General features: G+C 34.0%; 1 protein-coding gene across 2 annotated transcripts; it reads right to left on the bottom strand.

Annotated features, from left to right (window-relative positions):
• Nucleotides 1-959: 959 nt before the first annotated feature.
• Nucleotides 960-20,552, bottom strand: LOC141388906 (decapping and exoribonuclease protein Rai1-like). Of its 2 annotated transcripts, none has more exons than XM_073959583.1 (4): nucleotides 19,973-20,552; nucleotides 4,959-5,106; nucleotides 4,681-4,882; nucleotides 960-1,791 (listed from the first exon to the last, which is right to left on the bottom strand). In XM_073959583.1, the coding sequence occupies exons 1-4, from the start codon at nucleotides 20,472-20,474 to the stop codon at nucleotides 1,582-1,584; spliced, it is 1,062 nt and encodes a 353-aa protein (XP_073815684.1). In that variant the 5' UTR covers nucleotides 20,475-20,552; the 3' UTR covers nucleotides 960-1,581. The 2 variants fall into 2 exon arrangements, with proteins under 2 accessions (XP_073815684.1, XP_073815683.1); XM_073959582.1 differs by lacking the exon at nucleotides 19,973-20,552 and adding an exon at nucleotides 6,326-6,840 and having other exon boundaries at nucleotides 1,460-1,791.
• Nucleotides 20,553-20,986: the final 434 nt, after the last annotated feature.

Below are 20,986 nucleotides of genomic sequence, written 5' to 3'. Positions count from 1 at the left end.
GACACTGAACATCTCAAATACGTTTCACATACCTTTCATTACAATTACAAAAAGAAAATATTTAATAACCGTTGTTTATTTTGCATATTATCATAGATTTATAAACAACTTAAATATTAAAAAAAATAAAATTCCAAATAGGGTCACTTCGACCTGCTTTTATACCCACTTATTAAACAAGAAATGCATATATTTTTTCATAACTACACGCACTGGGATCCTATAAACAATATCTGACCCTTTTTAGTGTAAATTGATATTTTTTTCGATTTTTGGCCAGGTTTTTTGGATAATCGGACACTGTGCATTGTCGTGAACTAAAAACTCATAAAAAGACTTTGTTTTCCGATGTTCCTGGTTTGAGACGTACAGAACATTGTATACCTTTGTTGTGACCCGTTTCTCGTTTGTATTAGGGTTATTCTATAAGCAATCTTTTTGATGATTGTTGGTAGTTGATCTCTAACGTTTAAGCCCTATCAAGGCATATTTATATAAGGTAGAAGTGACAATCAGCTGTATTCTTAATTTTTTTGTAAATTTAGTTTTCAAAATGTAATAGGGTCTACTCATGCAATTTGAAACTTCGAAAGTTTCTACCATAAAATATTGCTTTTCATCCTAAACGTGTAATAAAAATTACCTACAAGAGTTCTGAATGCTTTACATTTACATTTTGATTTAAATTTTCTTCTATTTTAGAGGATTTTCAAAATGTATTTATGTTTTTCCTAAAAAAAATTTTGGAACGACCCTATTATTAAATTTTTTCTTTGACAATTAATTTTCAATAACAACAATGTTGTTTTTGTAAATTTGTTAGTTGTTGTAATTCATGCATATACCTTATATAAAAATGCCTTGAGCCCTATATATTTCATAAAGAGCCAAAAGGTATACTTGCTTATACCGCTGTCGAGAATCCTGCCCTTTAACTAAAGTTAAACAAATTATCATAGTTCGATTTCATAAACATTTTATTAGTTGAAACAAATTATTTAATTAAATACACTTCAAAAAAAAAACATAACATATAAAATATTTTTGTCTTTGGTTTAATCAGAGTGTCTTTGAAATAAAAAAAATCATATGTTTTTTCGTGGTTTATAAAAAATACATACATATTATCGAATGTATATACTATTTATACTGAAGTTAAACCAATGGTATTTGTAATACTAGAATCTAAGGCAAAGAAAGAAAAAAATAAACAGACTTCGATAAGCATTAAAGAAAAATAAAATACTTTATAAGTAGACAAACAACAGTTGCGTTTATGGTTCGATTGAAGACTGCAAATGAGTAAACAAGTGACCGATTTCTTATGAGTAATGATTTATTTTTTTTAATTATGGGTTTATCTGTCTATTATTTGCGTCGATTGCAATGCACTTCGCAATTCAATTCCAGGAAAAAAGTATATTCGTTGTATTGCCCATGTTGATATCAGATAAAAATCTTTTGTTTTTCTTTTTTTTTTAAAGTAATATAAAATAACATTATTGTTAAGGCGATATACATATATGTATGCATGTATGTATATATATGGATATAATATACATAAGCAAATATCATATATATTTACTTGCTAACAAAATCAGCATAATATTTTGGAATAAACATCTTATCTTCCCTGCCTTTATAAACTTCATAAGTCGTAGTTTTATTCTTGGCATTGAACTTAAACTCATACACAGTATCCAGGGAATTAACATCACGCATAAGATTCTCAACATTTTCCAAGAATTTATGTAAGAATCCGTAACAAACTTCGGGTTTCCAAGAGAATAACTGAAAATAAAAAGAAATCACACATACATACAGTAATATTTGCATATATAGTATAGGAATCGATAAAATGTTTATGATTGATTTATGGGCAAAAGATCTTTCCTTCTTCTATAGATATTCTATAGACAGAAGACTTATTAAACGAAGATGTATACCTCTTAAAGTTATTCTATATGCAGATGAAAATATGACCTTTTAATAGTTATCCACAGCCAATATTTTAAACGTGTTCTTTAGTCCAAATAAAGGCCGCACAGTGTCACCGTGACCGTGGCCCAAAAATGGTTAAAAGCAAGTACTTCGGAATACAAATTTATAGATGAGGATTTACAGTAAACATCTCAATTTGAAGGAATTTTAATTAAGGTATTGATTTGTCAAGTAGTTTGTCCATGTGAAAGTTCAAATCAGATTATTGTTGGAAATGTTTATTGTTGTGCTTATTTTACTAAAATTAATAACTTGTATAATGCTACAAAATGTTAATATTTAAAGTAATTTATCGTTCTAAAGTTGCTTGGGATGTAATAAAAATGTATATAATTTTGTTTGGGGTTACCCCCTTTTTAACAAAGCGTTTGGCGGAGTTGGCTATAGCTCGAAAACGAATGGACCGATCATCATATATTTTGGTGGGCTTTTTGAGTACGAAATATTATTTCTTTAAAACGAGAGACTATTAAAAATATCAATTAAAAAAAATGTTTGAAAGCGAAAATCAAAATTCTATTTTTTTACAAAAACGTGTCAAAAACCGCTTTTAGAGGAAAATTCTTATATTTTAAGACAAGAGTTTTATGTATTCAATAAGCTCACAAAAAATATGAAGACTGAACACCAAATTTTAGTCATTTCGGGTGGATAATGAGACCACAACCTTCAAAATACCGAAAATGGGGAGGTAGGTTTCTATGCGGGCTATATGAAGTGAGAACCTATACCGACAGATTTCAGGTGGAAAGTTATAAACCCCCAAGGAAGACTAAATACCAATTTTCAGCCATTTCGGTGAGACAATGAGGTCAAAACCTCCAAAATACCTAAAATCGGGAGGTAACGTCCTATGGGGGCTTTATGAAGGCGTGGACCTATACCGACAAATGTCAAAGTGTAAGTTTTGTACCCCCAACGAAAACTAAATACCAAATTTCAGAAAATTAACCAAATTTCAAAATATCGTAAATCGGGAGGTACCGTTCTATGGGAGCTATATCAAAACGTGAACCTACACCCACAATTCTCTGTTCGAATGTTTCATACCGACTAACCACCAAATTTCAGTTGTTTCGGTTGGCCGTTGTGTCTAAAGCTTTCAAAATATTGAAAATCGGGAGGTACGGTTGGTTCTATGGGGGCTATATCAAAACGTGACCGACCATCCCTGTTTTTGGTTCTAAAGATTGTATGTCAATAATAGGTACGAGTACCAAAATTGATGCATCTACTATAGCTTCTTCTATTTTTGGCCACAGTTAATATGAACTCGCGGCATAGTGGGCCGGGTCGGGGATGCTGTTTATGCAATTTTTTTTTAAGGGTTTCGACAGTCAGAAAGTCGTGACGACGAAAATGTCATATACCTGTATAAAACGTCGCACTGTGGTTCAGAATCGTTTTTTCCTGGTCAAAATTCTGCAACATTTGAATGGATAGAGATAATTTCATAATTCCGTTTATATTCGACAGATAATAAAATCAGCTTTGCGGTGAATCATGGTTAAATTCGGACTGGTACTTGCAAAGAAATTAAAGGTCAGAGTTAAACTTTCGATTTTTAATACTAATTTTCATCAAAATATAAGTGTTTTTGTGTTTTGTATCTTCCTATACATTAAAAATGCTCAAACCAGAACTAAAAAGTTTTTACATTTTTTACCACTTTTACACATTTTGCGTTCCCGTGCACAAAATTTATATGAAAATCGTTTACGACTTTTACAACTTTTACGACTTTTACCACTTTATAAAGTACGGGAACAGACCAAAAAAGTACATTTTTTAACATTTTTATTTAAATTTAAAATTTGTTAAAAAAAAATAAAAAAAACTCCTTGGGTTTTTATAAAACTTTTCATAAAACATAAAAATAAACTGTAATGAAAAAACACATTTTTTCCCCATGTAATTTCAATAAACTTAAAAAGGTCTAAAACAGTGATGACCACCAACAACAACTTTCCTATGCCCGCGGGCATACGACACACGTGCACTGTAAACATATTCGTTCGTTTAATGCATTGTTTACGTTTCCACTCACACTATCGCAAGTTATAATCTGCAAATGTGTGATTTTGGCCATCACTGGTCTAAAAGAGGGCACTCTAGTGCATCTTTCTGCGAATACCAAACGTTGTTCCATGTTGTTTCCTAAAAGTTCTACTCCACTAAAATTTGAATTTAAGTAAAATTTAGTACCTGAGGAAAAATAAAATAGATCGCTACGGTAATTTATTAAAACAACAAAAATCCTACCCACCTAACAAAAAAACAATGAACACAATATCTGTTATAGTTTCCGACAAATAGCTTTTTCTTTTTCCAGAAATAAAGGGAAAAATTGCCGTCTTTAGGAGTACGCCACGCCCGCAACTTCCGATACTTTGACTTAATTTGTTGGTTTCCTTAGTTTCAATATGAATAAACGGTGACCACAAAAAATAAGTTTTGGCCTGGAATATCGATTTCTGAATCATTGTGCGTCATAAACTTTTACATAATTATGGTATTCGAACTGATAAGTTTCAAGTTGGCAGAAAAGGAGAGTATATTTAAATTTTCGCTATGCATTTTGTCCACAAATCAATTCCAACTACTCTCTCTTTGTGTAGTCTCAAATAAAATCTATCCAAATTTTCCATTAACCGTATAGGAAACATAATTTGATCTTACCTTAGGAATATCCGATACATTATGATGTTCAATGGGTTTCTCTACAATACCATGTGTATTCTTATATGCCACATATAAGTCCTCAATATTTGATAAACGTGATTGTATCCAATATCGTAGAAAATAGTGTTCTTTCTTTGCAGTATCCCACATTTGCTTGGTAAAAACAAAACGACATTGATTCAACAGATCCATATCAGTTCTGGAATGAAAAAAATAACAAGTACATGTAAATATGTCCGTAAATCTCTAAGTACTGTTATGCTAAAATAACTTACAAATTTTCCAATTTCTTGTCAGATATAATGCCCTGAACTTCACCAGCATAAATCAGCGAAAATTTTCCTACATTTGCACGATGTAATGCACTCAAAGCGATATTCATATCAATCGGCTCCTCTGTATTTGGTTCATTGTCGGGAGAGTCTACAAAACATTTTTCAAAAAAACAATAATTAAAATTTACAGCCTGTTTATGTATTTCGAAACGAAAATGTGTGCACACGAAACACACCCAAAATATGAGAATGTGTGTGTGAATTTTATGGATTTAGGAAAATAGTTTTAATAATAGTTTTGATTTTCAAAATGAAACCCAATAAATCCGACGAATATGGTTTATTTTCAAAATTGTCAAAAAGAAATTTTGAAAAAAGAAAACATTTTGTTTGGAACGAAATAAAAAAATAACTTCATTCGTTTTTGGAGGAAAATTTGAAGATTTCAGATGCAGATTGAAGGCTGATTGAATGCTTTGCTACACACTTATCAAGCTTACACGTACAGAAGGAGTTCATCGGATGGACAAGCCAATTGTCCATCCGATTAACTCCTTTATGTATTCATTTTCTTATCGACATATGTACATAAACATGTTGTTAGATTAGGTTTAAGTAAAGTAAGTAAAAGTAAACATGGATCGTTCGGGTTCGCCGACAGCTTAATACCCTCAGCCTATGAATGTACAAAAAAGTGGCCTAATTTTGAAAAGAAATAGCATTTTCGTGACGAAAGAAAATTTTGAAGTTTTCAGTGTAAATTTTGGCCTTCAAAATTCCACAAATACCAATGGCTTTTCTCATATTTTTACAGAGCCCTAATCTTGACTTGTTCCCATTTTGGTCTTCAGTCGTTTTTGGACCATTATTTCAGGGCATACCTTTTACATCGACTGGAAATAGTCTAAAACAAAAGTTCAATGAGGGACATTTCTGAAGGCTGAAGGTAGGTACATATTTATAATTAAGTAAATCTAAAGGCCTGCGTACATAAGCTGCTCTGCCTGATTGCCTTGCTTTCCTGCTTCATTTTTGACATAATAAAAATAAAAGAATAAAGAAGGCCGAGGAAAATTCGAACTGGGTTGCCCTTTTCTTTTTTATTCTTTTATCAGAAGTATGCAAGGTAAGCAGGCAAGGCAGCTTATGTACGCAGGCCTTAAAGGCCTCGACACATAGCGGCTGGCTTTCTGGCTGAAGTCATTTCTGGTAAAAGACTAAAGACCAAGTTCAACCTAATTCAAATGTGGTTCTGACATTTCTTTATTCCTTCCCCAGAAATGACTTCAGCCAGAAAGCGGGGCTTATAACACTTATGTGTCGAGGCCTTAAATAATGGGAGAAAATGAATGAAGCACACTAAATACCAGCAAACAAATATTTTTCCAAACGCTGATGATGCATGTTTTTCGGGTTTTCATCCAATAGGCAACTCAATTCGCCGGATATGTAAAAGCTGCCATTGAATCTTGTTATCCAAATGTAAAAATCATCTTTAGAATAGCAGAATTCCATTAATTTAGTTACTACACGACGACTGGTATATATAGGAGTTGTACTAGATTTTGTCGTCTGATCCTTATTAATCGTCATGTCATATTTTAGGGGCAAATGAAGTCTAGATGCTAATTTACAAGGTAAAGTGTAGCGAGTTGCAGAATATCCCTTATTTAAGTCGAATGGATAATGCATAGATTGTGGTTCCTTAAAATATTTCAAATACTTAGCCGCTTCAAAATGCTCATAATTATATTCATATAATCCTAATAATTGTGGTGGTTCCAAAATGTATTTTGAATCGAATTGGAAATATAATATATCTCGCCGTGAAATATCCATTAAAAATCTTTCTCTCCAATTTGAATTTGCCATGTTTGTAATTTTTATTGTTTTGTTTCAAAATTACTTCAAATCGCGGTATCGAGAAACACAGAAGTGAAAATTCGGGGAATCACAATGCCATATTCATAGGATGCCATATTCATAGGAAAAGGCCCAATTATCTTCATGGCACAATAAAACAGGTAGATGTATCGGTTAATTGCTACCACAAACATTTCAATATAAAGTGTCAAATCCCTTTAAGCGCTCGGCACATACGATGCATTGAACGTGCGGTACAACAACCACATGAAAAAAGTGTAAGTGATGCCAAGTTTTTTGAAGAACAACAATGTGGCTGACGCATTAAAGTTAAACATAATTTAACTTTTTTGGGACAACGGGTGTCCCAACGTGTCACTAAAGCGCTCGGCACATACGGTGCGTTGTGCGTCGCGCTACAACAACCACATGAAAAATGTGTAAGTGATGCCAAGTTTTTTGAAAAACAACAACATGGCTGGCGCATTAAAGTTAAACATAATTTAACTGTTTTGGGACAACGCATGTACCAACGTGTCACTAAACGGACCGTATGTGCCGAGGGCTTTATACTACGGTTATGCTTGGTTTACATTTACGAAATCCACTCAATTTCAACTGCCAATTTCATTGCTTAAACGTCAAATGAAATCCAATGGATTTCAGATGAGATTTCATTTGACGTATACGCAAAGTTTTAATGACAGTCGAAATTAAGTGGATTTTGTAAATGTCAACCTATGCTTAGTTTACATTCGGCGTCGTTTCGTGATTTCGAAAGCGTTTGTGATTTCGCGCGGAATCAAGGTAAATTTATCATGATGTCGCATACAAAAATGAAATCATATCATTTCGTGATTTCAGCGAAATCAACATCGAAATCACAGTACACATGATATACAACCCTGTTTTTGCCTAAAAAAGTACCAAAAGTTGCAACACTTTTCACGTACCACAATAAACAAGGTAGATGGTCAATTGCTGCAACAACAAATTTTAGTATCAACATTTGTAAACAATAGCTTCGTTCCCGTACTTTTTAATGGTAAAACTCGTAAAAGAGAGAACTGCAAAAAATTTGTTTTCACACACAAGTTTTTTGAAATAGTTCGGGAACGGAAAATACGTCAAAAAAAAAAAACTGGAACAAATGTCAAAGTCGGCATATCAGCCAATCAGACGCCGGCAACCATGTTACTATTTTTTTACTCGCCCAAATTTGTCGTGTAAAAAGTTTTTAAAGAGAGCGTCATTCAGCGCCATTTTTGTTTAAAGAGAAGTGAACATTTTACAACTTTTTTGTGTACGGGAACGCTTTTTCGAGTAAAATGTGTAAAAGTCGTAAAAATTGTAAAAACTTTTTAGTTCTGGAACACAGCAAATGTGAAAAAAATTAAATTACTTTGTTACAATTCTATTTTTCATTGTGTTCCCATACTTTTTAATGGTAATGTTAGAAAAAATAGCGAATTGTCAAAAATTGCTTCCCCATACAAATTTCTTAAAAAAATACGGGAACGGAAAAATGGCGGAAATTGCCAATCTTAGTAGAAACTGGGCCAAAATTGTATGGCAGAAAACAGGAGAAGAGGGTGTTATTTGGCGCTATTTTTGTTTAAAGAGAAATGCAAGTCTTGCTAGATTTTGGAGTACGGGAACGCATTTTTAGCACTAAACGGGAAAACTACTGCAAGTACTAATATTGTGCAGGTTCTGAGCACAACTTTTATCTATCAAAATTTATTATTAAGATGTCTCAACGATAAAATCATATTTTTTATTTTTTTCATTTGTTAGTACTTTTAATACGATATATAGATAATTTTACGATAAGTTTCCAAATAAAGTTCTAAAGATCTATATTTTTATTTTTTTGATGATTAATTCAATTTACAACAACTTGTGAAAATTCATGTTCGATCAGCTGCGCATATGCATCTACCTTGATCATTGTGATATGTTTGAAATCAACAAAAAATAAGTGTAAACACCGGGGTGTATTTCAGGATTTCGTGAAATCTACTGGATTTTGGAGCGCTAGTGTAAACTTGGCACTAGCATTACACTAGAGTTTTTTGTCGGTTAAGTGTAACCGGGGTATTATTTCGTTATAGCTTAAAACATCTCGTCGGTGTCATGCTTAAAGCTGTAAACAGATACAACGTTTGATTAAAGTTTTGTGTCGTTTTGGCCGTTTTTACACTGTTGGGCATGATGCCGAAAAATTCAAATTCATTTGAAATATATGCCGACAAACAGATAAACGCTGGACTTTGGCATCGTCGTCGCCCTGTTGTTGTTGTTTTTTTCTCGACCCCAACGCAAAACTTTAATCAAACGTTGTATCTGTTTTAAGCTTAAGTGTTCCATACGCCATTTGCCTGATTCGAGAAATACTCAAGTTAATGTTTAAGGCCATACAGGATAAAAATGGTGGAACAATTCAGCCCATGGAATCTTTTTTTCATGTTTTTGGCAGTTTGTGTCACATGGAACACGTTTTGTCACATTTCAACCAAAACATTTTTTAGTAATCGTGTTCCACCTCCCTTATATGAAGTGCTACTGTGGAGTTTAAAAATCAGGACTTTAAATGAAACATTTATTTTTCTCATATAAATACAATAAGGACCATTATTATAGGTTTCCTTAATATTTATTTAAGGGATTGCCTCCACTTATCACTATTTTTTTTGTGGTAAAAATTTCGATCGGACAAAACGGATTGATATTTCACATTTCTAAGGTAACATAAAACATTTAAACGCGTTTTTCTTATAATACCATTTTCGTAGACGGTGTCCACACTAGCTTCAAGTCGAATATAAGTTTTTTCGTATATTTTTGTGGACTTACATCAAAATTTTGTCTTTAAACTAGGGATTTTTTGTTTAAACGTTTGATAAATTTTTGTTTTTATATAACAATATTCAAAAATATTTGGATTTATAAACTATTATTCTTCAGGTTTTAAACCAAGTCCCTTAAATCAATTTGTTCCATACGCCACATTATTCGTAACTTGGCAAAAATGGGCAATTTTTTGTTCCAAACGCCTTCATTTTTGGCGCGGAACAATTCGTTTTTGTCTCTTTTTGTTACATACGCCAAACGACATGGATATGGAACTAAAAAGTTCAAAGTTGTTTTGTTCCATACGACAGGCTTTATGGATATGGAACAAAACGACAAGATTTTTTGGGTCACAAAGCGGATATAGAACATACTGGCATCTGAATATCTCAGTAACTATAAGAGATTGAGAAAACCCGACCAAAAAAAAAAAACTGAAAGAGCATGGTTCAAAACCTTGTAAGGCACCTTTATCTCAAAATGTCAAAAATGGCGTATGGAACACTTAAGCATGACACCTACGATCTGGGTTTACACTATCTACGAATGTCATATGAGATGTCAAATTTGCTACCTGTGAATGTTGTACACATATGGTCTGTTCCTTTACTTCTGAAAATGGTAAAACCGGCAAAAGTAGTAAATGTTGAAAACTGCTCCCATAAGAATTGTATTGCGTCTGAAGTAAAGGAACGCTTTTCGAGTAAAAAGTGGTAAAACTTAAAGATTCTTGAACGTAAAGGAACAGAGCTATAGTGTGACCACTATGAACATTTTTATCTATCAAAATTATGTGGCAAATCATATGTAAATTTTTCATTTAGGGAGTGCTCTATTGGGCCATGTATTTTCGTATGCAGTTGAGAAATTAATTGTTAGAAGTAAACAATTTTACCAAAAAATGAAGGAAATAGGTAAAGAAAACGAAAATGTGAGTACGATTAATGTTTTTAACAATATAAGCTGTGTTCCAGAACTAAAAAGTTTTTACAATTTTTACGACTTTTACACATTTTACTCGAAAAAGCGTTCCCGTACACAAAAAAGTTGTAAAATGTTCACTTCTCTTTAAACAAAAATGGCGCTGAATGACGCTCTCATTAAAAACTTTTTACACGACAAATTTGGGCGAGTAAAAAAATAGTAACATGGTTGCCGCCGTCTGATTGGCTGATACGCCGACTTTGACATTTGTTCCAGTTTTTTTTTTGACGTATTTTCCATTTTTCCGTTCCCGAACTATTTCAAAAAACATGTGTGTGAGAACAAATTTTTTGCAGTTTTCTCTTTTACGAGTTTTACTATTAAAAAGTACGGGAACGGAGCTATAAATTGTGTTTGTTGCATGATTTATATTTTGTGGTCATACGAAATTGTATGCTAGTGTAAACGCAAAAACTAAAAGTGGTATGGACTTTGACAAACGTAAAGGATGTCGAATGGATAAAAGAAGTGACAACTCATATGACATTGATAGATACCCAGCAAAATTTGACGGAAGGAGTTCTTTGCGATGACGTGATTTCATGTCATCTTTTGCATTGGTTCAAAGGAAGTCGTGAAAGATCCGATCTTTTCATTAGGATTTGAACCAATGCAAAGGAAGTCGTGAAAGATCCGATCTTTTCATCAGCATTTGTTCCCATTCCATCGATCCAATAGAGATGATGTTTGTGTTTTTATTTACACACCTGTTTATTTTCATTTTGGTATGTTCCAGTACTGCAAAAATCTACTAATTTTTACTATTTTTTCCGATAACATAAAGGAAAAATTGTTATCGTAGTAAAAATAAGTAGATTCTTGCAGTTTCTGGAACAGACCAAAGTTGTTAGAACTGTCGTCGTGATGTTGTCTCACATTTCCTGCATATCAAACAACTAAAACTTCTAAACAATTGGTATTATATGAAGTCCCAACCATCGAGCTAAAAATAGAATCGGACTGCACACATTGCTATTCCCTTGTCTGTTCTAAATCTGACATTGAATGAAATCAATCAAATCTCGCTTCTTGGAATTTGAAAAAAAGTCCGAAACGAAAAGGAACAAGAATCTGAAAATAAAGAAGAAACTACTTTTGGAAAGAAACAATTAAAAATAAATTAATTAAGCATAAATGGTATTTTCCATAAAAAGTCTCTCCTCCCCGTTCGTTACATTTAATTCTTAGAGATCCCTAAAGCAAGCCGGGTTGTAGATCCCTACATATTTCCGTCACTAAACAAAAGAGTATAAATTACCATGTTGTTATAAAATAACAAAACTATAAAATAAAAGTAATTTACGAAATAAAAATACTTAAAGGAGTGCATTTGGAGTCCATGTTGAAATCTGAACTGGTGATGGGAAGATAATTGAAAAAACCTTTTGTAAGATGAAAGAATATCAGTTGCGGAGAACGGAGGAAGTAATCTTTTGCGTTGTAGCGGTGGCGATTACATTGCAATTTTGGATGTAAACTTTTGAAAAACTAAACTTATAAATTAATTGTAGCTATTTCATGAATTCGTTTGAATTAATAAAGAGTTTTGTTTTTCATGAAAACCATATTTCAATACAGCATTTCCATTTTCCAAACAAGACATGAAAATTTCATGCCAAGGGGTTGGTGAAAATGACATGCCAAAGCATTGGTTAAAATGACATGTCAAAGCATGGGTGAAAATGACGTGTCAAAGCATTGGTGAAAATGACATGTCAAATCATTGGTGGAAATGACATGCCAAAGCATTGGTGGAAATGACATGTCAACGCATTGGTTAAAATGACATGCTTAGGATCCAGAAAAGAACGTCATCTTTTGGGGTCCACGCTCATATAAAATTCATCGATGAAGATGCTAAAAAGATGACATGCTAGATCACTTGCACCCATGATTGAATGTCATCTTTGGCATCGAACATTTTGCTGGGTAGTGTAATCACCCCTTAAGGAGTGCGCCAAGTATTATGTTTGTTAAGGCCTGCGTACATAAGCTGCCTTGCCTGCTTACTTCTGATAAAAGAATAAAAAAGAAAAGGGCAACCCAGTTTGAAATTTCCTCGGCCTTCTTTATTCTTTTATTTTTATTATGTCAAAAATGAAGCAGGAAAGCAAGGCAATCAGGCAGAGCAGCTTATGTACGCAGGCCTTTAGCTCTCAACCTCAAAAAATCCCTTTATAACAAAATTATTTTTTATACCTATTCAATATGCCTTGGGCTGAACCAAGATCTATTTGCCAGGTCACGTAAGTAGCACAACAATAACTCTACTTTGGCAGAAAATTCTTCAATATTTCAAAATGTTTGTTTGTGTTTTCATACAAATGATTCACAATAACAACAAAATTGACAAATTGAAACCAATAAGCTGATCGTTTTACACCACCTTATAATTTCATCATGGGCTGAGCCATGATGAAATTAATAAGGATAACCAGAAACTACAACAACAAGACTATTTTGAGTCGAAGTTATTCAAGCCGTCAAAATTTTTGCTTACATTTTAATACGTATAATTCACGATAACGAAGAATTTGACAAATTGGGTGAAAACAGCTGGCCTAAAGCTGGAAACACATCCAACTAGAGTTGTGCCAATTGAACTACATTGAACTATATAGTTCACTATCTAGTTCAATGGTCACCGGTCGTATGAATGAACAAACTGCGTATACTTAATATCTCACATTAGTTTGTATTATGTTACTCATACGTTTTTTAACTAGGACCGTGAACTAGGTCGTTCAATTGCCCAACTCTACATCCAACATTTGAGTTAAGTTTTGTGTCATTTCTAGAAGAAGAATAAAGAAAAATTTAAACTTGGCAACACTTTGTCTTTTATTCATCTACCAGAAATAACACAAATCGTTACTCAAACTTTGTAATAAGTTTACATTTGTCCCAATTTACATTAGGCATATGGTAACCCTTTGCCTCTCAGCCCCCTCTCTCACCTACAAATTGACAATTGCCGCAAGTAAACTCGCCTAATGTAAATTGGAACTTTACGAAGTCCACTTGATTTCAACTGTCAATTCCATTGCTTAAACGTCAAATGAAATCCAATGGATTTCAGATGAGTTTTCATTTGACGTATACGCGAAGGAATTGACAGTTGAAATCGAGTGGATTTCGTAAATGTAAACCAAGCATTGGGTGCCACCGTGGTGCAATGGTATGCACACCCGCCTGGCACGCAGAAGGTCGAGGGTTCGATTCCCCGGCTAGGCAACATCAAACTTTTCAACGGTGGCAAAATACCCCTCAGTAATGTTGGCGACATTTTCTGAGTATTTCAGCTATGTAAAACTTCTCTATAAAGTGGTGTCGAAAGACACGCCGTTCGGACTCGGCGATAAACAGTAGGTCCCATATCATTGAGCTAATATGAATCGGGGTGCACTCATTGATATGAGAGAAGTCTCCCTTGTCCCGTCTAGGATGTTTGTGTAACAATTATTATTATAAACCAAGCATTGGATGTGTTTAGGGCTTAATTAAGATGAGTTCATTTGACGAATGGCACAATTACTAAGGTAGATGCGTAAGCCCATCTGATCGAATTTAAAACATCAAAAAAACTAGGAATTTGCCACGAAAAAGCGCAACAAACACAATTTGTCTGCGTTTTGATTGCCCGAATAAATTTGCTGCAAAGTTCATATGCCAAGGCGAATTGTTTTGTTTTTCGCCTTCTTTACAAATTTTGACATTTTACGTTACAAAACAAATAAGCAAAGACTATAGTCGGACGGGGCCGACCATATGATACCCTACACCACTACCCCTAGAAATTAGCTTTCAGCAAATCAAAATTCATTTATGAAACAAATAAACTTATTGTAAGAAATAAGTTTGTGGATTCTGCCACCTTATCACATCAAGCTTAAATAATAATATAATAATTGTTCCACAAACATCCCATAACCCTGCGTTTACAAATGACAAGACAGTTGACTTCATGTATTGATTGTCAAAATCCTACAACTTGCCTGTGTGACGTAGGCGTCCAGACAACTGCGAAAACAGTTGTAAAATTATGTACATGGTACAATAAGAAAGGTAGATGCATCGGCGAATTGCTACAACAAAGCAACTTTTTTTGTAATGTCTCTTTTTATCGCTTGTGTTTGTCTATAAAGTGTAGACATGCTATCTCTTACTTACCGAATCATATGTTTTTTTGTTTTGATTTTTCATGGCGAATTCATAGTTTTTTGACGTTTTAGATTCGATCAGCTGGGCTGAGGCATCTACCTTTCTAATTGTACCATGATTATGAATGAAAATCACCGATTTCTTTTTGTTTTCCGTTTACATATTTTGTTTTGTACATATTCTTTTGTTTTCAGCACATTTGAATTATCATCTCACTTCTTTTTCACAAAAATGTCACAAATTTGTCAACCCGGCTGTCTGTGAAAAACTGATGGACAGCTGAGAGACAAACGACAAATGTATGCAAGTGTTAGTAAATCAGAGTTGTATTTGAAGATAAACTGTCTGGTGTAAACGCCTAGTAAGAGTATCATATCAATGAGTACACCCTGATTCATATTTTCTGATATGGGGACCTAAAGTTTATCGCCGAGTCCGAACGGCGTGCCCTAAGCCACCACTTGTAGTGAAGTTTTACATGACTGAAATACTCAGAAAACGTCGCCAACATTACTGAGGGGTATTTTCCCACCGTTTGAAGTTACCTGGCCGGGGAATCGATCAAAGGTGGCGAAATACCCCTTACTAATGTTGACGACATTTGCTGAGTATTTCTGCCATGAAAAACTTCTCTAAAAATGGTGTCTTAGGGCACGCCGTTCGGACTTGGCGGTAAATTGTTGTATGTATAAATCTCAAAATTATACGCCAGGAGGAGGTCAGTGAGAGCCTTCACCTTCACCAAAATTAATATTTCAAAAAAACTTTTACGGTAGCGACACCGAGTACATTATGAAAAAAAACGTGGCGAAGCGACCCTATGCTGCAATATATCACACCTCTTCAACAAAAAGGTAGTAAGTCCCAATTTACATTGGGCGAGTTTACTTGCGGCAATTGTCATTTTGTGGGAGAGAGAGGTGAGGCATATGGTAACCCTTTGCCTCTCAGCACCCTCTCTCACCTACAAACTGACAATTGCCGCAAGTAAACTCGCCTAATGTGAATTGGGACTTACTGAAGCTTTTCTATTTTTCAGTAGAGACAAAAACTGTTGGTACATAAGTAGTAGTATGAAAAGTGAAATACCGGTATTTTTGACGGCAGATTTTTACAGTGGGTAGGGTAATTCATTTTCTTAATAAAAATATAAAATATGTATAAAAACCCAATTGGACAATTAATACGCCTGGGCTCCACGTAATTCGCAATAATGATAGACACAATTATAGCATGGGAGGAAAATGTGGTTCTCTACAGAAAACCCACTTTATATTAGGCAGTAGTCCCGTTATCTACCAAACTCATTATTGCAATTTGAATCAGTGGAAAGGTCAGTCGTTCTTTTTTCGTTCTTTGGCGGTATATGCCCTCCAGAAATTAAAATGTGGACCAAATATAAAATGTTTATATTTTTCATACAAAAGTAATGGTCCATTTCACCCACTAAATAATATCAGATCATCATCCAAAAGTGTAGGTACCTCCTTCCACCTAAAGTCTTACCTCGTGCAAAATTTCTATTGAGCTGTAATTGGGACCTCTAACGTGTTTATGATAACACTACAAACAAAAAACTGTATATATTTGGCTGTAACTATATGTGTGTTCGTTTACTTAAAATTTGTACAAATTGTTACTGGATGTTGTTCGTTTACTCTGCAGTACAATGCAAAAGACCTTGGTCGTTTACAAGAAGTTACTGGACTTGTACAAATTTGTACAAATTGTTGAGTAAACGAACACACCTTATGTTATCTGATCACGTACATCAACTTAATTGACATCAATGGAAAGGTCAAAAGATCGTCTCCAAGTATAACTTACTTGCCAGGAATGTCTCTTCCAGGAATAAAGATATAAGCTGTATATTAAAAATCTTCGCAATTTTCACACAAAAGTATGATCCATTTAACCCTCTAACAGCCTGTTTCGGTATGTCGAAAGAAAAATGTGTGCGAAAGAAACACGTCCAAACTCTTGTGTGTTTTTCAATTTTGTTTTTTGTTTTGAAGCAAAAGCAAAGGTAAAATTATTTCGAAAACTAAAGTTCGGGCGTGTTTCATTCCCACGAAATCTTCTTTCGACATACAGAAAATGGCTGTAAATATTATCTGATCGCCATCTTATTTAAAATTTCGCGCTGATCGGACTATTATTGCGACCTACAGAGCCGTTAGAAAATTGGATAAATATTATGTTTTTGGTCCATTTCACCCGCTAAATATTTCACGATCATCACCAATAACAATAGGGATCTATTCTGGTCTGAACCCGACCTCCATACATTTCGTGACGATCGGCCTGGAGTTTGATTACAATTTATAATGGACGGACGGACTGACGGACGGACACACATCTCAAAATCGCTTTATCTCATCGAGATATGAAGATTAGTATACCACATTAGGGGTCTCCGACGAACATTTCGCGGTGTTACATGAATTTTTACTAAAACATACTTATAGTAAGTTTACATTTACGAAATCCACTCGATTTCAACTGTCAATTCCTTTGCTTAAACGTCAAATGAAATCCAGTCGATTTCGGACGAGTTTTCATTTGACGTATACGCAAAGGAATTGACAGTTGAAATCGAGTGGATTTCGTAATGTAAAACAAGCATTATAATAGCCTTTACACATTGTGGTGTAGGGTATAAAAAGTAGTTTTGTTGTAGCAATTCGCCGATGCATCTACCTTGGTAATTGTGCCATGCGTCAAATCATGGCACAATTACCAAGTTATGGGTACTTTTCACGGTATGTTTTTTACATATGAGTTGTCACTTCTCCCATACAAAATGTATATGCGAAGTGACAACTCATATGTAAAAACATATCGTGTAAAGTACCCATTATTAGATGCATCAGCCCAGCTGATCGTTTTTAAAATGTCAAAATAAAGTGGAATTCGCCATGAAAAATCAATCACCTTGTTAACAAATTTTGACATTTTACATAACGAAAAAAGTTGTTTTGTCCCCACCACACCAGCGTAAATTTCATTAAAAAATTCATGAAATTATGCGTTTCTAGAAGAGTTACAAAGTAGAGTAAAATCATAAAATTGATTTCATGAAATTTTTGAATGAAATTCACGCTAGTTGCTAAGTCCTTGGTCAAACTAGCGAGTTTCTTAAAACGAATAATGGGAAGAGGCGACAACCGAATACCATGTACAGCGGTTTCACTACCTCATACCCCTCGCCTATAAACTCGAAGTCGCCATGTTGAAACAGCGCTAGTGTGACCTTCGACTAACTTTGATGTTGCAATTCTCCGATGCATCATCAACCATGATTATTTTGCCATGATTTGAAGTATACGCAAAGAAATTCACAGATGAAACCCACTATATTTCGTAAATGTAAACGTACTATAAAATAACTATACATTGGTCTGTTCCTTTACTTTTAAAAATGGTAACAGTGGCAAAAAATGGTAAAAGTGGTGAACTGGTCTCATATAAATTGTATGCTTTTTAAAGTAAAGGAACACTTTGCAGGTTAAAAATGGTAAGAAATGGTAACCTCAGGCACGTAAAGGAACAGAGCTCATGTGTAGAGCATGAAAATATAATAAGAACCATGGTACAATAAGGAAGGTAGAACAGGTTCGAAAAAACTATGGAAAATCAACCCTACACGTATGCCCGCTTCCTTTCAAAATTGTCTATGGTGACAAACGTCAAGTTTTGTTTTTGTTAATGTTTGTTTTGTTTCATATTTTATTAAATTTTTAAAATTAATGAAATGTGTTAAAATATGAATAATACGATATATTCAGTCTTCGAAATTGCCTTTAAAATTTCATAAAGATTTATTTACAGGACAAGACAATAACTTTTATGTGGATCTACTAGAAATGTCCCTGCTAAAGATCGTAACTGTTGGCTAATACGAAGAAAAGAAAAAGTATCAATAAAGTCAGGAGAAGTCTTCGTTTTATGAAGTGAAAGATTGGATTCTGTTAATTATCAATCTGTAAATTCGAGTCCTTGTAAGAATACAGAACATTAGCAAGAAAAATGTCAAGAAAAGCAGCTTTCATATTTCCACAACCTACATATTTACCACAGAAACTCCGGAAGTGACAAGGAGACTTCTCTCACATGTTTTTTACGACGAGTCTTAATGGCTGTCTAGCGACCCCCAGAAATGTAGCCTGCAGGCGTGCTTACCATTTTACGGCTGCAAGGACTACTTAAATTCTCAAACGTACGCCAGAAAATGGAGAAAGTGAAATTCTTCTTATTGGAGGTTAAGATCACATTGTAATAATAAATCCGAACAAAAATATATTGGGAATTTAGCGAAAGATTCACCTTTTTTCTTTATTTTATATTCAATAAGAAGTTACATTGTTAAATAGAATTTAATATCGTGACATAACTTTGTTTACTTGGGAGACTTGCCCATATCAATCAATTTCCCCCTGAATGTACGTAACGTTTCCGTTACATCTTCATGTTCCATAGTATCTGCAATGTTCAATCTGATTGTTACTGTATTTCGCTTTATTGTGTGTCCTTGTCAACAATGTACTTCACATTTGGAGCCATTGAATTTAAATTTAATATCACATCCAGCAGACCACTCAGAGCTACGGTTATAGTCCCCAGGAATTTAAAAAATTACCATTTGAGCTCCTAATCAGTTTTTGATACGTCGCATCTTCTCACTGTTATTGTTTCTGTGTTTATTACGACTACAATTCTTTTTTTTTAATTAATATTCAGTAATGTGTGTATGTATTTTTTGGAATTTGTCAAAAATGGAATATTCAAAACAAACCGTAACAAAATGACGTTGACACAAGTTGGTCACCAAAAGAAAAAAATTATAATCAGCTGTGAGCTCTGTCATACCTTTCTTATTATACCATGATAAGAACAACTTTTTGTACAGCATCGACTTTAAAAATGGGATTGCGTTTTCAGGGCAATATTTGCTACATGTCCATATTTACATTAGGCAATTTTCCTTGCGGCAATGTCAGTTTGTGGTGAGAGAGTTGAGGCATTTGGTAACCCTTTGCCTCTCAACACCCTCCCTCACCCACAAACTGACAATTGCCGCAAGGAAAATTGTCTAATGTAATTATGGATCGTTATGTTTGATATAGTATGTATCATGGTAAGTATGTAAATACCTGCAAATAAATACTGTTCCAATTGTTTATGATGAAGTTGTTGTGGCTTTTCCAAACCAGCAGCAGGTTCACCAGCCATATATAAGGATCCATTGAATCGTGTTACCAATACGTGGAAATCATATTTACCATAGCACCATTCCATTAAAGAAAAAAGTACACGACGACTGGTATATACATTAATAGCACTAATTCCGTTTGACTTAAGCCCATCAATATTTCCAATAGCATATCTTAGAGGTACATTGAGCCGAGAATCATATGTACCAGTTACGCAGCAACGAGCTTTCGAATATCCCATATTTAAATCAAGCGGATAGCGCGAAAGTTTGGGCTCCTTAAAATATTTTATATAATTGGACGGTTCAAAGACCTCATAAAAATATGAATAAAATCCAAGCAGTCTTGGCGATTCTAAAATTATTTTTAAATTTTTCAAATCTATTAAATCACGTTTACGAATTTGCATAAAGGCGTCGTTTTGATTCCTCCATGTAGTCATTTTGTCGTGCTTTTATTTATTGTTGTTTTCCGATGTTTAAACTGTACCGTTTAGAAATAACTCAACGAGTAATTTGTCAGCTACAGTATTTTATCAGCTACAGTATGTACAGGCATTGTTCTTTGTTTGGGGAATCACATAAATAGTCATTTATTGTGAAATTAACCCTGTAGAAAGCATGGGGACATGTGTCGACATGTCAACACATTAGCTCTGTTCCAGAACTAAAAAGAGCTTTGTTCCTTTTCTTTTTTAATGGTAAGGGTGGTAAAAGGGAAAAGTGTCAAAATTGCTCATAATTGCTCTCTCATGAACATTTTTACCAGAAAAGTAAAGGAACGGAAAAATGGTAGATCAGGCAGCAATGTCAAAAAGAAACATAAAAAATCGATTTTCGTCTTTTATTTCACAGTTTTTAATTTAGTTTTGTCAGCGTTCGACTTTTTCTTCTGTTTTTCATCCAGTTTCGTCGTTAATCGTCAAACAAAAGTCGAAAAATCAGTTCTGCCATT

This window comes from Musca autumnalis, unplaced genomic scaffold (assembly GCF_047663935.1).
Source record: "Musca autumnalis isolate F117 unplaced genomic scaffold, ASM4766393v1 scaffold_1, whole genome shotgun sequence".
Lineage (NCBI taxonomy): Eukaryota > Metazoa > Arthropoda > Insecta > Diptera > Muscidae > Musca > Musca autumnalis.
Note: the sequence above shows the minus strand (reverse complement) of the source record. Positions and strands in the feature narration are given on the sequence as shown.